This window comes from Haematobia irritans, chromosome 5 (assembly GCF_050003625.1).
Source record: "Haematobia irritans isolate KBUSLIRL chromosome 5, ASM5000362v1, whole genome shotgun sequence".
Taxonomy (NCBI): domain Eukaryota; kingdom Metazoa; phylum Arthropoda; class Insecta; order Diptera; family Muscidae; genus Haematobia; species Haematobia irritans.
Genome location: NC_134401.1, coordinates 150,847,616 through 150,864,956, shown reverse-complemented (window position 1 = coordinate 150,864,956; position 17,341 = coordinate 150,847,616). Strand labels below are relative to the sequence as shown.

Below are 17,341 nucleotides of genomic sequence, written 5' to 3'. Positions count from 1 at the left end.
TCTCCTTCTGGGTGTTGCAAACATATGCACTAACTTATAATACCCTGTTCCACAGTGTGGAGCAGGGTATAAATACGTAAATAATTCAGTTTGACAAAAATTTGTATAGAAATAAAACGTTGACAAAATCTTCTATAGAAATAAAATTTTGGTAGATTTTTTGGCGATATGGACCAACTTTTGTGTGATTGGGGATCGGCTATATATAACTATAGACCGATAGACCATGCCAATACAATACAATACAATAGACAATAGATTTACAAACATGAAAGAATAAAACTAATATCATAAATTTTCAAATAAAAATTTCAACCATAATTATTGTACTCGAGAGCCCGACTAGGGGACTAAGTATTAAGAGACTAAATATTATATACTATTGTTTATTGTAGTTATATATTATATAGTAAATTTTGAATAAATAAACACGACAAAAAAAAAATAAATAATACCCTGTTCCACAGTGTGGCGCAGGGTATAATAAGAACAAAACGTAGTCACAGTTCTACAAGAGACTTGGCAGCATATACTGGATTTTACCGTTATTATGTCATAAACCTTGACTATTTCATCAGCTGACAGAAAAAATGGGGCATTAGATGGTTAAAATTAATGTACCACCTTTTATTGCAAATTACATTTTTTGTGCCAATTTTTAGAAATTCTCAATGCTAAAGCTGATTGAAACTGGTGTTACAAGTGTCTTGCCTTTGTTACGGCAATTCTAAATCGTTTGCCATACAAGGAATTTAATTCGAAAATGTTTGTCCTATATTGTTTCTCCCATCCAAGAGAGGTTTTATATCATCACCACAAAATTGTGATGGGGATATAATAAGTTAGCCATTCCTTTTATAGTACGTCGAAAAATCGATTTGCACTATATGAAGTATATACATTCTTCACAGAAGAAAAATGCCAAGGTGATCTAACGACGTCGGTCCGTCTGCCTGTTACAATCAAACGAGATTCCTACTGTCCATACCTACTATTTTTGTCAAGTCAAGGGAATTGTAAAGACAACGAACACTATATTTACATTTTGAATGCTTGTAAGACACTGCTTTATTAAAACATCTACAATCTAAATGTTTTTAAATGCAAGACAAAGATAAGATCAAATTTATTCAAAGCTATTCGGTATTTGTTATAGCTTAGATAAGGTTTGATGCCCATGCATGTGCAGAACTTTGTGCGTTATCAGTCGCGGTTGCACATTCAATAAGTTCTTGATTTTATTTTAATTACTAGCCATAAACTCTATCTACCCTAAATGCACAAACCACAGATGGAACATGTTATGAAACCTAAACAGAAATGGATTTGGTTTTTTTGGGAGGAAATTAGATGCTTCATATATCCTAGTGAAAATTTAAATTTTCAGTCTATATTCACAACCTAATATGAGAATGTCGCTAATATCCTACGCGGTTTTTTTCAGGAAGCTGAAATATAAAGCTGATCTAACCCCAAGCATTTGGTGGCAACTCAACTAATATCCGGCCAAAATCTTGAAGTTCGTTGCAATGCTATTCCAAATAATTAAAATTTCTTTCAATTTCTCACAGAAACTCACCCAATATCGGTCCATATTTTAGTATATACCGACTTAACTACATGAGGAAATGAAACCCGCAATATTTATCTGCTTTGAATAAAAAATAGAATTATAAATGTATTTAAAAGTGATTGTGTTTAAAGTGTGTTTTTTTCTATCCTGATTCGCAGAAGATGGCTTATAATATGTAAAGATAAGAAAGTAGTTGTTCCTTAAAGGTTCAAAAGCAAACGAGATTCCTACTGTCCCTACCTACTACATTGCCAAGTCAAAGACTAGGGAATGGGTTTGGCATTTTTTGAGAGGAAAGTAGATGGTCGAAGTGGTATCGAATTGAAATTTTAAAATGGCATTCTATAATCACAATCTTATAAAATTTTCATATCAGATGCATGTTTTTTATAAAAATCCGATGGCCATGTCGCAAATGCCCTATGGCGATTTTTTCTTAATGCTGATATATCGAGCTGATTTGATATCAAACTTTTGATCGCAATCGACCAAATATATGGTCAAAATCGTGAAGTTCGTTAGAATTCTATTCCAAATAATTAAATGTTCTTTTAATTTTCACTATTGAGGAAATGGAAACCGCAATATTTATCCGCTTTGAAAAAAATGGGAAATATAAAGGTATTTAAAAGTAATTGTTACTATACGTGTATTTGAAATGATTTTTTCCATCCTGCTAGAAAGTTTCTCGCAAGAGATGGTTTATGCTCTGTGGTAATGAGAAAAGAAATATTTCTTAAAGGTCCCGAATCAAAACAAATTGTTACTATTCGGATATTTAAAGAGATTTTTTTCATCCTGTTTGAAAGTTTCTCGCAAGAGATGGGTTATGCTCTGTGGTAATGAGAAAGGAAATATTTCTTAAAGGTCTCTAATCAAACGAGATTCCTACTGCCCCTACCTACTACTTTGCCATATCAAAGCCAGGGGAACGGGCTTGGATTTTTTTCTGAGAGGAAAAGAAATGCTGCATATATCCGATTGATACTTTTAAATGGAATGGTATAATTACAGTCTATTATTAACAGATTCATCTTTTTTTATAGGAAACTGATGAACATGTCGCAAATAGCCCATTGGGGTTTTTTTTCTCAAATAATGCTAATCTGAAAAAATACATTTACTTTCAATTTTTCCTATAATTCTGCCCAATATCTTACGTATCTGCCCATTTTCAAGTATTTAATTGCTTGAGAAAATGAAAATTTTAATTTATATATCCGCTTTAACTGTAATATTTATCCGCTTTGACTGAAATTTTACATATAAAGTTATTTAAAAGTAATTGGAACTATACTATGTATTTAAAGCATTTTTTCCCATCCTCGAGAAAGATGGTGGGAAGATGCCCTCTGGTAATGAGAAAGGAAATGTTTCTTAAAGGACCCTAATCAAACGAGATTCCTACTGCCCCTACCTACTACTTTGCCATATCAAGGCCAAGGGAATTGGATTGATGTTTTCTGTTTTGGGAGGAAAGCAAATTGAAACTTTAAAATTGTATGCTATAATAACAATCTAATAATTGTAATTGCATATAAAGTGTTTTTAAGATCCATAAGGAGATATGCAAAATTTGAATCATATCGGTTCATGTTGTGGTATAACTCCAATATCGACAGATCTCTGGATTTAACTTCTGAACGATATAGAATTGGGAATTTTGTATTATTGTCATAGTCTGAGTGAGCCTAAACTAAGGGGTTGCCACCATATCTAACCTACACAATGTTCTCATATAGGGGGCTATTCCAGAATATAGACCGAAAGTCCGATTATAGTGAGCGGACTACAGTTAGCCTTTGCCTTCTTCGAACCACCTTCGCCATTCTGACTGATTCATAGGCTCCGGCGAAGATCAGTGGATCCATGTTTACTCGACTGCCACGAAACTGTGCAGAAACTTCTTCGGATTGTACTAGACCAACGTCTCATACTTTTCTGATAAGGCCTCACAGTTGCTCACTACGACCATAAAACTTATGGTAGATCTTAACTCGTTTCATTGTTCTTCAAATGAATCCATTTTTCGTGCCAGTTCTGATTCTCTGTGTACAATTCCGTTCGTCCTCATCTCCCTGCCAACTATTGCTCTCCTTCCCTCCCCCCTCTACCACAAACAACTATTACAATCGCATAAATTCCCATTGAAAGCTCAATAGACATGGCCAGAATCGGACTACATGTGGTTGTAAGGTTGTATTTTGAAATTGTATGGTAATTGGATACTTTACCTCTTCGTCGGTATTATTTAAATTGGTGTTGATATTGGCATTGGTGTTACTGTTGCTCATGGTGTTGGCAGTTGCCGCAGACGACGTCCCCGCCACACAAGTTGTAGCTGTTGCTGTGGCTCCATGACTATGATGACTATGATGGTGGGGATGGTGGCCTGTAGTTGTGGAGGTTGTGGCGGTGGTGTTGTTGGTCACTTCAATGCCAGCTCGACTTTTACTATCGACATTACTGCTACTAAACTCTGTGTCTTCTACTTCGACCGTATTCACGGTATTTGTTGAGTTTCCTTCAACCAAACCCAATGCGGTACCACGAACCATGGTCTTATTGGTTTTCGCATTTGTGAATTTGCCAAAACGTAACCTGAGACGTTTTCGTTTTTTCTCTGCATTAACATCGGGCTGCAAAAAGAAAAAATAGAAGAATCAAATAAAAGGCGATTAAATCTTACACGCATTCACAAAAAATTGGGTGGGAAATGGGGGGCAAGGGCCAGTGGGATTTGATGGTATACACCTTCTTGCCTATCATCTATGCCCTGCCCTATGTATACAAACAACATAAATAACAAACAAATAACAAATATTGATTCTTTTGTTTGCCAGGATGAGGGAGAATAAAGAACAAAACCACAATCAATGAAAGACCAAAAAGCCAAAATGAAATCATGACATTCAGGTTTCCTATGACCAGTGACATTTTTTTCTAATTGAATGGCCAAAATAAAGGAAAGTTTCAGTTTTATGCTGTGGTGGTAAACGCCCCAATAGGGGTATGGAGAAAAGTTTAATATTATTCTAATATGTGTTGTTATTGATTGATATCGATGTCAAAAGGGGCCCATAATTGGTAATAGGTCCCAGGAGTGGAGTAGCGAGCTACACCTAGACTATGGTTATAGCTATAAGTTAAAAAAGTGTCCTTTTAATGTAAGATATAGTTACACACCCCCTTGTTCTGGTTTATGAAATCGCAAAACCCATAAGTTTCCTCTATCTGTCTATTTTTTCGAACCATATTACCATAGAAAACGAAAGTTTTACACATAGGTCTTTAAGAATGTAATTTGATGAAATTTCTTGATAAAATATTGAATCGTTCAACAGCGGTGGATACATGAAAATTTTGTGTTTACGCGAATTCGTAAACCAGAACATGGGAGTTAGCCATATATGTTTAACGAGATTCCTACAGTCCCCATATACTATCGTCAAAACCACAGTCAATGATATGGGCTTGAAATTATTTGAGAGAAAAAAAAAAAACAAAATTTGAAGAAGATCTAAATATGTTCGTCTGTTCGTCTGTTTGTCTATCTGATGGAGTATTATAATCACTTTCCTCTATAGAGTCAGACCAGGCGAAGTGTTATATAGTTAGCCAGGGATTTTGAGCGTACGTCGATATGCAGAATAGTTATGTTCATATATAGATTTGAGCCAAAAATGAAAGTAAAATTCTCACGATTTGTGTTGTTGTTTTAAAATTTGAGATATATAGAAATTTCAGATATTTCGAATTTTTTCCGCATTGCTTAAAATGCTAGAGCTCAAAAACGCAGTATATATGCATAATTGTTTGTTTTTTTAGGGAGAGCTGGTATATGCTCGACTCAAAAAGCTCAAAAGGTGCCTTTACCTAACAGTATTTTTTTGCCGATTTGAAGTTTCTAGGGAGAGCTGGTATATGCTCGACTCAAAAAGCTCAAACGAGATTCCTACTGTCCCTATCTACTATCGAACTAAAAGTCAAGGGACCAGGATTGATTTTTTTGGGCGATCAGAGAATTTCTTTCCCATACAGCCTTAAATTTTCTAACATAGATGGAGCTGGTTGGGAGCCACCGTGGTGCAATGGTTAGCATCCCCGCCCCCACACAAGGACGTGGGTTCGACTCCTGAAAGTTTTTCAGCGGTGGATTATCCCACCTCAGTAATGCTGGTGACATTTCTGAGGTTTCAGAGCTTCTCTAAGTGGTTTGACTGCAATGTGGAACGGCGTTCGGACTCGGCTATAAAAAGGAGGTCCCTTGTCATTGAGCTTAACATGGAATCGGGCAGCACTCAGTGATAAGAGAGAAGTTCACCAATGTGGTATCACCATGGACTGAATAGTCTAAGTTAGCCTGATACATCGGGCTGCCACCTTACCTAACCTAGATGGAGCTGGTTTATGTTCAGATTGTAGTTCCCTATAATCAAACGAGATTCCTACTGACCTTATCTACTATCGAAACCAAAGTCAAGGGAACCGTCTTGATTTTTTTTTGGCTTTTTGAGCATTCTAGGTTAAGATATGTGCGTTTCTAAGGTTTATATGTCTATGCTCGGCTTATATAGCTCCATAATCAAATGAGATTCCACCTGTCCCTATCGAAATCAAAGTCAAGGGAATGGCTTGCTTTTTTTTGGCTTCTTGAGTGTCTTGAGACTAGGTTGGATGACGTTACCAGAGAATTATTTTTTCAATTCAGCATTAAGTTTTGTAGAAGGAGCTGGTTTATGCGTTGCTCATAATCTCCCATATGCAAACGAAATTCCTACTGTCCCTATCTATTATCGAAATCAAAGTCAAGAGAATAGACTTGAATGTGTTTTTTTTGGCTTCTGTAGCGTCCTAGGTTAGGCCAGGTGCATTTACCAAAGAGTAATTTCTTCCATGTCGACTTAAAGTTTCTAGGAGGTGCTGGCTTATGCTAGGCTCATAAAGCTCCATACTCAAATGAGATTCCATCTGCCCCTATCTATTATCGAAATCAAAGTCAAGGGAACAGGCTCGCTTTTGTTTGGCTTCATGAGTGTCCTAAGATAAGTTGGATGCCGTTACCAGAGAATTATTTTTTCAATTCAGCCTTAAGGTTTGAAGAAAGAGCTGGTTTATGCGCTGCTCATAATCTCCCATAATCAAACGAGATTCCTACTGTCCCTATCTATTATCGAAATTAAAGTCAAGGGAACAGGCTTAAATGTTTTTCTTTAGCTTTTGAGCGTCCTAGGTTTGGTTAGGTGCGTTTACCAAAGAGTATTTTTGTCCAAGCCGTCCCAAAGTTTCTAGAGAGCCTGGTTTATGCTCGGCTAATAGAGCTCCATAAATAATAGAGATTCCTATTGTCCCTATATACTATCGAACTCAAAGTCAAGGGAACAAACTAGTATTTTTTTTGGGAAGAAAAGAGATGCTGCATATATTATAGTGAAATTTTACTATCCCATGCTCTAATAAAAATGTAAAAACATTTTTTATCAGGGGCCTCCCTTCTATAGGAATGTAAATGGGGTGTCACGGTTTTTTACAAAAACCTGAAATGTGAAGCTTGATTGGACCTCAAAATTTTAGTATTGGTTACAAATTTTGAAATTCGGTATAAATGCCAAATGGACTAATGGAGCTCTATGGGAAAAGTTGGCTTTGTATTGAAAGGGATTGTGATGCGGCTCTCTCTACGTTAACAAATTTCCGCAAAACTGCGACGTCAAAATTTGACTTTTCAAAAATAGCAATAGTTGAATGCTAAGTTTTTCCTGGTTAAAAACAAAAGAACTGGATTTTATTGTGTAGGCAATTTGCAAAATTTGGCCAAAAAATTAGTTTTTTTCAAATTTTGAGCGACGAGCGGCACGTGCTAACGTCGTTTAATCGGGCTCAAATTTTGGCTATCCTAATATCTGGAAACGGGATTCGTTTTGTGGGGTTAAGGCGAATGCTCCTAGTGCCACCAGGTCACGTTTTCGAAGCTAAAGGCTGGCGTAACTCGGTTTGACTCAGCGACGAGCGGCACGTGTTAACGTCGTTTAATCGGGCTCAAATTTTGGCTATCCCAATATCTGGAAAGGGGATTCGTTTTGTGGGGTTAAGGCGAACAAGTTTCCAACATTTTTTTGCCCCATATAAGTTGCGGTCACTCTATTAAACACAGGACAGATATGATACATAACAAAAATTTTGCCATATACTTATGGTATATAGCAGAAATGCGGTTCAAGGTGGGAGCCAATGTGGTAAAATGGACGGCATGCCCTGCTTGCATACAAAGGGTCATGGGTTCAATTCCAGTTTTAGTGGTGAATTATGGCCTCCTAGTAATGCTGGTGACATTTCTGAGTGTTTCCAAGCTTTTCTAGCGCTGTCACAGCAATGTGAAATTCTAACTCGGCTATAAAAAGGAGGTCCCTTACCGTTAAGCTAAATATGGATAAGAGAGATGTTCACCACTGTGGACTGAATAGTCCAAGTGAGCCTGAAATAATGGCTCACTATACCTAACCTAATCTAAACTAAGGACAATTAAAGGATACGTAATTACACATATTATTTTTCGGAATACCAAACGGAGACGAATTCAGAATACCAGTGGAAACTCACTAATTTAAATATTGTCGAAAAGTAATTTTTTTCTTCTCCAAATCGAAGACTGAACCCATGACCCTCTGCTTGCAAAGCCCATGATGGTAGCTATTGAACCAAAATTCTATTGGATGATGCATTCAATTTTATATTTACCCCCCAATAACCCTCTATAGGATATCTAAATGATTTGCATCATTTCCTATTTCCCCCTTTCGCCAATCACCAAAACCAAGCAATACGACTTGAATAAAATCCTCAATGAATCCAAGAAACCTTTGTGATGGTTTCTGGTGTTTGGTTACTTTTGCCACTTGATATGACCAACCATTGATTTGTCCTGTAACTTATCCTTCTTGGTCCTTTTGTCTTCTTGCAATCTCTTCTCTTCGTTTCCATTTTCAATCTTACGACAAACGAAAGCCAAGGAACTCAACAAGGGCCAAGACCCGGAAAATTATGAGTGGTAAACAATAAATGGCCAAACTTCAAGCAAAAGACCCGGATAAGGCGAAAAAGGCAAAGACCAAAATCAACCAACAACAATAAAAAAACGAAAGTAAAATGCATAAATTTGCTTGGGAATTACAGCAGTGAGAAACATTAGTGAGGACAGCAACTGTTTGCAATTCGTTTTGGGAATTGCCTCAAACAATTTACGGAAATTATGCAAAACATCAACAATGTTTTATTTCAAGATGCATTAACTTTTACCACTTTTCTATTATAGTTGTTCTTGTTGTTGTGAGGAATATTTGAATCAGTTTTGTGAGAACGGAGTTTTGTTTATGTCATGTAATTTGGTTAACAGATGCCAAGTTGTGCTGGATAATTATGTACGAATTTGTATTTGTTGCCTTTTCATTGATTTCAGAAGAGAGATTAGGGTGATTTGTACCAACATGATTGGTACTAGAGATGTTGGAGTGAGTGAATAATTTCGTGAATTTGTGGTTTTACACACGACTATTAACTATCAAGTTCATAGTTGTTTTTTCATATTTCAGGATTAGAGAACAAAGACAAATACAGTGAGGCCTCACGGCCGACTAAATTTTGTCCACATTTAGGACGAGTCCACTTTTAATAATAATGTAAGGTAGCTTTCACTATTATAATATAGAAAATGTCTCATGAAAATTTTCCACTTTTGAGAGATATGGATTCTGAACGCATCAACTGATTCGTCAGGCATCGAAAAACGTGGACCTTTCGTGGTGAAGAGTGATCCGTCTTCGGCGGCTGGTTTTCTTGGTTTCTTGGAAGGCAAATGGTTGTATGCCTCTCTGAATTGACTGTTCTACGTCATTCTAGTTGTGCGATTGCGATATGTCCAGTTTTTCTGAAAAAAAAAACAGGCGATAATTTGCTTGGAAAAGCTTCATGTGCGACCATATTTTATTGGATTTGGCTCATCTTGAAACACCCACACAGTCGACTGCTGTTTACTTTCGGGCTCATACATAAATCCAAGATTCATCGCCTTTTTTTGGCAAATTGTGTGGGATCCAACGCGAACAAATTTTTTTCAAATTATTATTATTATTAGTTTATTTAAAATCATAATAAATTATGAAAATAAATACAAAAAAATGAAGGTACTAACAACTAAGGTTTTCGACCTAAAATGTTCATGCAATATTGAATGTATGCTGTTCACGGTTACCACTCAAGACAAAAATAATCTACCATTATTTTAAGAAAATTTTAACAAAAACTACCAAAAAACTATATTTTTGCAAGCATTTATTTCATCAGAAAGTTATGTTAAATTTTTAGTTTTTCAGTGGTGAATTATCCCACCTCAGTAATGCTGGTGACATTTCTGAGGGTTTCAAAGCTTCTTTAAGTGCTTTTACTGCAATGTGGAACGCCGTTCGGACTCGGCTATAAAAAGGAGGTCCCTTGTCATTGAGCTTAACATGGAATCGGGCAGCACTCAGTGATAAGAGAGAAGTTCACCAATGTGGTATCACAATGGACTGAATAGCCTAAGTGAGCCTGATATATCAGGCTGCCACCTAACCTAAACCCAACATATGTTTAAACTTTATTTCTATAGAAAATTTTGTCAAAAATTTATTTTATTTTGTCCTAATTTTATTTCTATTGAAATTTTGTCCTAATTTTGTGTCTATTGAAATTTTGGCAAAATTTTATTTCCAATATAAAATTTTGTCCAAATTTTATTTCTACAGAAATTTTGTCAAAATTTTATTTCCATACAAAATTTTATCAAAAATTTATTTCTATAGAAAATTTTGTCCATATTTTATTTCTGTAGAAAATTTTGTCAAATTTTATTTCTATTGAAATTTTGTCCAAATTTCATTTATATAGAAAATTTTGGCAAGATTTTATTTCTATAGAAAATTTTGTCAAAATTTTATTTCTATAGAAAATTTTGTCAAAATTTTATTCCTATAGAAAATTTTGTCAAAATTTTATTACCATACAAAACTTTGTCAAAAATTCATTTCTATAGAAAATTTTGTCCAAATTTTATTTCTATTGAAATTTTGTCAAAAATTTATTCTTATAGAAAATTTTGTCAAAATTTTATTTCCATACAAAATTTTGTCAATTTTTTTTTCTATAGAAAATTTTGGCAAAAATTTATTTCTATAAAAAATTTTTGTCAAAATTTTGTTTCTATAGAAAACTTTGTCAAAATTTTATTCCTAATTATACAATTATTTTTCGAGCTTTATGGACAGATATAGATTAAGGAACATGATTAATAGAGCCATTGAAAAGAAAACGCCAGATACCAATCTATACACGCCTGGACTGTACATGTTTCGGTTCGGGCGAATGAACCTTTCCACAGCCTTTAGTATAGTCTGGCTGGGAGAGATAACTCAATTTTGGGCCCTTTATGCTAACTCCTTATGGAGAAAACATTTGGGAAATTTCCTCTTACAAATTGAATCATCTTTTCTCCCACTGTACATCATCTTTTCATATAACTTACAAGTCCCTTAATCTTATTTTTATTTCGTTTTGTTACATAGTAATGCAACAACACGAAATTTATTTTTAGAAAGCTAATTTGTTAGAATTCACCTAAGTGGTGAACAGTCGAACAATGCTTGTTGTTTCTACAGTCAACTACAACATATGACAATTAACAGAAACTGGTTTCCAGGATACAACAACAATTCTAACGCGTACATTAGTCGTGTTTTTCCTAGTTTTACGACGGGCTCATCGTTGCTTATTATATTTCATGTTAGCCTGATAATGAAACAGGCAATTGACGTCCAAATGCATTATATCTAATTATACAATTATTTTTCGAGCTTTATGGACAGATATAGATTAAGGAACATGATTAATAGAGCCATTGAAAAGAAAACGCCAGATACCAATCTATACACACCTGGACTGTACATGTTTCGGTTCGGGCGAATGAACCTTTCCACAGCCTTTAGTATAGTCTGGCTGGGAGAGATAACTCAATTTTGGGCCCTTTATGCTAACTCCTTATGGAGAAAACATTTGGGAAATTTCCTCTTACAAATTGAATCATCTTTTCTCCCACTGTACATCATCTTTTCATATAACTTACAAGTCCCTTAATCTTATTTTTATTTCGTTTTGTTACATAGTAATGCAACAACACGAAATTTATTTTTAGAAAGCTAATTTGTTAGAATTCACCTAAGTGGTGAACAGTCGAACAATGCTTGTTGTTTCTACAGTCAACTACAACATATGACAATTAACAGAAACTGGTTTCCAGGATACAACAACAATTCTAACGCGTACATTAGTCGTGTTTTTCCTAGTTTTACGACGGGCTCATCGTTGCTTATTATATTTCATGTTAGCCTGATAATGAAACAGGCAATTGACGTCCAAATGCATTATATCTAATTATACAATTATTTTTCGAGCTTTATGGACAGATATAGATTAAGGAACATGATTAATAGAGCCATTGAAAAGAAAACGCCAGATACCAATCTATACACGCCTGGACTGTACATGTTTCGGTTCGGGCGAATGAACCTTTCCACAGCCTTTAGTATAGTCTGGCTGGGAGAGATAACTCAATTTTGGGCCCTTTATGCTAACTCCTTATGGAGAAAACATTTGGGAAATTTCCTCTTACAAATTGAATCATCTTTTCTCCCACTGTACATCATCTTTTCATATAACTTACAAGTCCCTTAATCTTATTTTTATTTCGTTTTGTTACATAGTAATGCAACAACACGAAATTTATTTTTAGAAAGCTAATTTGTTAGAATTCACCTAAGTGGTGAACAGTCGAACAATGCTTGTTGTTTCTACAGTCAACTACAACATATGACAATTAACAGAAACTGGTTTCCAGGATACAACAACAATTCTAACGCGTACATTAGTCGTGTTTTTCCTAGTTTTACGACGGGCTCATCGTTGCTTATTATATTTCATGTTAGCCTGATAATGAAACAGGCAATTGACGTCCAAATGCATTATATCTAATTATACAATTATTTTTCGAGCTTTATGGACAGATATAGATTAAGGAACATGATTAATAGAGCCATTGAAAAGAAAACGCCAGATACCAATCTATACACGCCTGGACTGTACATGTTTCGGTTCGGGCGAATGAACCTTTCCACAGCCTTTAGTATAGTCTGGCTGGGAGAGATAACTCAATTTTGGGCCCTTTATGCTAACTCCTTATGGAGAAAACATTTGGGAAATTTCCTCTTACAAATTGAATCATCTTTTCTCCCACTGTACATCATCTTTTCATATAACTTACAAGTCCCTTAATCTTATTTTTATTTCGTTTTGTTACATAGTAATGCAACAACACGAAATTTATTTTTAGAAAGCTAATTTGTTAGAATTCACCTAAGTGGTGAACAGTCGAACAATGCTTGTTGTTTCTACAGTCAACTACAACATATGACAATTAACAGAAACTGGTTTCCAGGATACAACAACAATTCTAACGCGTACATTAGTCGTGTTTTTCCTAGTTTTACGACGGGCTCATCGTTGCTTATTATATTTCATGTTAGCCTGATAATGAAATAATTGTATAATTAGATATAATGCATTTGGACGTCAATTGCCTGTTTCATTATCAGGCTAACATGAAATATAATAAGCAACGATGAGCCCGTCGTAAAACTAGGAAAAACACGACTAATGTACGCGTTAGAATTGTTGTTGTATCCTGGAAACCAGTTTCTGTTAATTGTCATATGTTGTAGTTGACTGTAGAAACAACAAGCATTGTTCGACTGTTCACCACTTAGGTGAATTCTAACAAATTAGCTTTCTAAAAATAAATTTCGTGTTGTTGCATTACTATGTAACAAAACGAAATAAAAATAAGATTAAGGGACTTGTAAGTTATATGAAAAGATGATGTACAGTGGGAGAAAAGATGATTCAATTTGTAAGAGGAAATTTCCCAAATGTTTTCTCCATAAGGAGTTAGCATAAAGGGCCCAAAATTGAGTTATCTCTCCCAGCCAGACTATACTAAAGGCTGTGGAAAGGTTCATTCGCCCGAACCGAAACATGTACAGTCCAGGCGTGTATAGATTGGTATCTGGCGTTTTCTTTTCAATGGCTCTATTAATCATGTTCCTTAATCTATATCTGTCCATAAAGCTCGAAAAATAATTGTATAATTAGATATAATGCATTTGGACGTCAATTGCCTGTTTCATTATCAGGCTAACATGAAATATAAAATTTTATTCCTATAGAAAATTTTGTCAATATTTTATTACCATACAAAATATTGTCAAAAATTAATTTCTATAGAAAATATTGTCCAAATTTTATTTCTACTGAAATTTTGTCAAAAATGTATTCCTATAGAAAGTTTTGTCAAAATTTTATTTCCATACAAAATTGTGTCCAAATTTTTTTCTATAGAAAATTTGGCAAAAATTTATTTTTAAAGAAAATTTTGTCTAAAATTAATTTCTATAGAAATTTTGTGCTAATTTTATTTCTATAGAAAATTTTGTCAAAAGTTTATTTCTATTGGAAGGTTGTCAAAATTTTATTTCTTAAGAAAATTTTGGTAAGATTTTCTTTCTTTCTCTAAACCCTTTTTCGGAAGGCTCAAGTGTGGTTCGTTTTTGGGTTTAGCGATTTGCCTGAATTTATTCAGATAATTGGTTGATAGTTTTGCTGCAAGTAGAGGATGCTGATGAGGAATGTGGCAATTCCGAAACGTGCGTCCATCCAACAATCTTGCAGTCTATAGGGCTTTGCCCAAATAAATTTGACAAACATTCTTTTCCTCTGTTGGTTAAGCTACTCTTGTGGTTTAGTCAACACAATGGTTTTAAAGCTGAGATCAAAACAAAAAATATGATACAGTACAAACAAACAATAAAAAACAAAACACGAATGAAGTAGGAGGAAGCACGCTCAAAATAAACCCAGCCAACTGCACTCAAATCGATGATTTGGTGGTGGCAAAGGAAAATAGGGATGTTTGTATGAATTTATTTCGGTATAAGCCGGCTTTTATAAACCTTTTTTCGGAAGGCTCAAGTGTGGTTCACTTTGGGTTAGCGAACTGCCTGAATTTATTCTGATAATTGGTTGATAGTTTTGGTGCAAGTAGAGGATGCTGATGAGAAATGTGGTAATTGTGAAACATGCGTCCACCCAATCATTTTGCAGTCTATAGGGCCTTGCCCAAATAAATTTGACAAACATTCTTTTCCTCTGTTGGGTAAGCTACTCTTGTAGTTTTGTCAACACAATGGCTTTAAAGCTGAGATCAAAACAATAACAAAAAATGTTATTTCTATAGAAAATTTTGTCCAAATTTTATTTCGATAGAAAATTTTGTCCAAATTTTATTTCTATAGAAAATATTGGCAAGATTTTCTTTCTATTGAAATTTGGTCCAAATTTTATTTCTATAGAAAATTTTTGTCAACATTTTATTTCTATAGAAAATTTTGTCAAAATTTTATTTCTATAGAAATGTTGTCAAAATTTTATTTCTATAGAAAATTTTTTCAAAATTTTATTTCTATATAACATTTTTGTCAAAAATTTTATTTCTATAGAAAATTTTGTTAAAATTTTATTTCTATAGAAAATTTTGTCCAAATGTTACTTCTATAGAAAATTTCGTCAAAATTCAATTTTTATAGTAATTTTTGTAAAAATTTTATTTTTATTGAAAATTTTGTTTCTATAGAAAATTTATTGAAAATTGAATTTTGTCCAAATTTTATTTCGATAGAAAATTTTGTCCAAATTTTATTTCTATAGAAAATTTTGTCAAAATTTCATTTTTAAAGAAAATTTTGTCAAAAATTAATTTCTATAGAAATTTTGTCCTAATTTTATTTATAAAAAATTTTGTAAAAATTTTATTTCTATTGAAATTTTGTCCAAATTTTATTTCTAAAGAAAATTTTGGCAAGATTTTCTTTCTATAGAAATTTTTTGTCAATTTTTTATTTCTATAGAAAATATTGTCAAAATTTTATTCCTATAGAAAATATTGTCAAAATTTTATTTCCATGCAAAATTTTGTCAAAAATTTATTTCTATAGAAAATTTTGTCCAAATTTTATTTCTATAGAAAATATTGGCAAGATTTTATTTCTATTGAAATTTGGTTCAAATTTTATTTCTATAGAAAATTTATGTCAAAATTTTATTTCTATAGAAAATTTTGTCAAAATTTTATTTCTGTATAACATTTTTTTCAAAAATTTTATTTCTATAGAAAGTTTTGTTAAAATTTTATTTGAAATGTTACTTCTATAGAAAATTTCGTCAAAACTCTATTTTTTATAGAAATTTTTGTAAAAATTTTATTTTTAGTGAAAATTTTCTCAAAATTTTGTTTCTATGGAAAATTATTTAAAAATTGTACTTCTATAGATAATTTTGTAAAAATTTTAATTCTATAGAAAATTTTGTCAAAATTTTATTTCTAAAGAAAATTTTCTCATAAATTAATTTCTATAGAAATTTTGTCCTAATTTTATTTCTATAGAAATTTTTTTCAAAAATTTTATTTCTATTGAAGGTTTGTCCAAATTTTATTTCTAAAGAAAATTTTGGCAAGATTTTCTTTCTATAGAAATTTTTTGTCAAATTTTTATTTCTATACAAAATATTGTCAAAATTTTATTTCTATAGAAAATATTGGCAAGATTTTATTTCTTTTGAAATTTGGTCCAAATTTTATTTCGATAGATAACTTTGTGAAAATTTTATTTCTATAGAAAATTTTGTCAAAATTTTATTGCTATACAAAATTTTGTCAAAATTTTATTTCTAGAGAAAATTTTGTCAAAATTTGATTTCTATAGAAAATTTTGTCAAAATTTTATTTCTATAGAAAATTTCGTCAAAATTCTATTTTTATAGAAATTTTTGTAAAAATTTTCTTTTTATTGAAAATTTTCTTAAAATTTTGCTTCTATAGAAAATTTCGTCAAAATTCTATTTTTATATAATTTTTTGTAAAAATATTATTTTTATTAAAAATTTTCTCAAAATTTTGTTTCTATAGGAAATTTTTTGAAAATTGTACTTCTATAGAAAATTTTGTAAAAATTTTATTTCTATAGAAAATTTTGTTAAGATTTTATTTAGGACATTAAAATAGTTTTTGAAATCAACTCTAAGCATCCTTTAAGTATTTTTGACATTTATTACGTTATTTACGTTTTATGCAGGTATATGACGTTTTCAAATTTTTGACAGTAGAAAACCCAAAAAAAAATTTTACTCGGGTCCTCTCTGGGTGAAAGATATATATGGAAGCTATATTTAAGTCTGATCCGATTTCAACCAACTTTAGCACACTTGACGGCAGTGTCAATTGTACTCCTTGTGCATAATTTAATCAAAATCATGGTAAAACTCTGTCTTCTGGAACCATATAAGTAATTTCGCTAGAAAAATATTTCCATTCAAGGAATTTCTACTGTTAACCTTATAGGCATTTATGTTGTTGCTTAAATTGTAATACGAGAAACAGTGAGTCCTTATATTAACCACACTCATGAATTTACCCCTAGAAGAACTTAAAAGTTATTGGTATTTTGTGGATACTTGAACACATGTATAAATATGTCCTTTTGCTTCTTGGTGACTACTAAATATTCAAAATTTTCTTTATTAGGAGACATGAACATAGTTAGTTTTCTGTTTAAAGTGTTGTTTGACAAATAT

The 17,341-nt window shown here is 32.8% G+C and overlaps 1 protein-coding gene across 1 annotated transcript in view; it reads right to left on the bottom strand.

Annotated features, from left to right (window-relative positions):
• 5-HT1A (5-hydroxytryptamine (serotonin) receptor 1A) overlaps positions 1 to 17,341 on the bottom strand; it is a 747,640-nt gene that overhangs the window by 113,246 nt on the left and 617,053 nt on the right. The window contains exon 9 of the mRNA XM_075312823.1: positions 3,808 to 4,212. Coding sequence (XP_075168938.1) covers positions 3,808 to 4,212 — 405 coding nt within the window. The remainder of the gene's footprint in view (positions 1 to 3,807; positions 4,213 to 17,341) is intronic.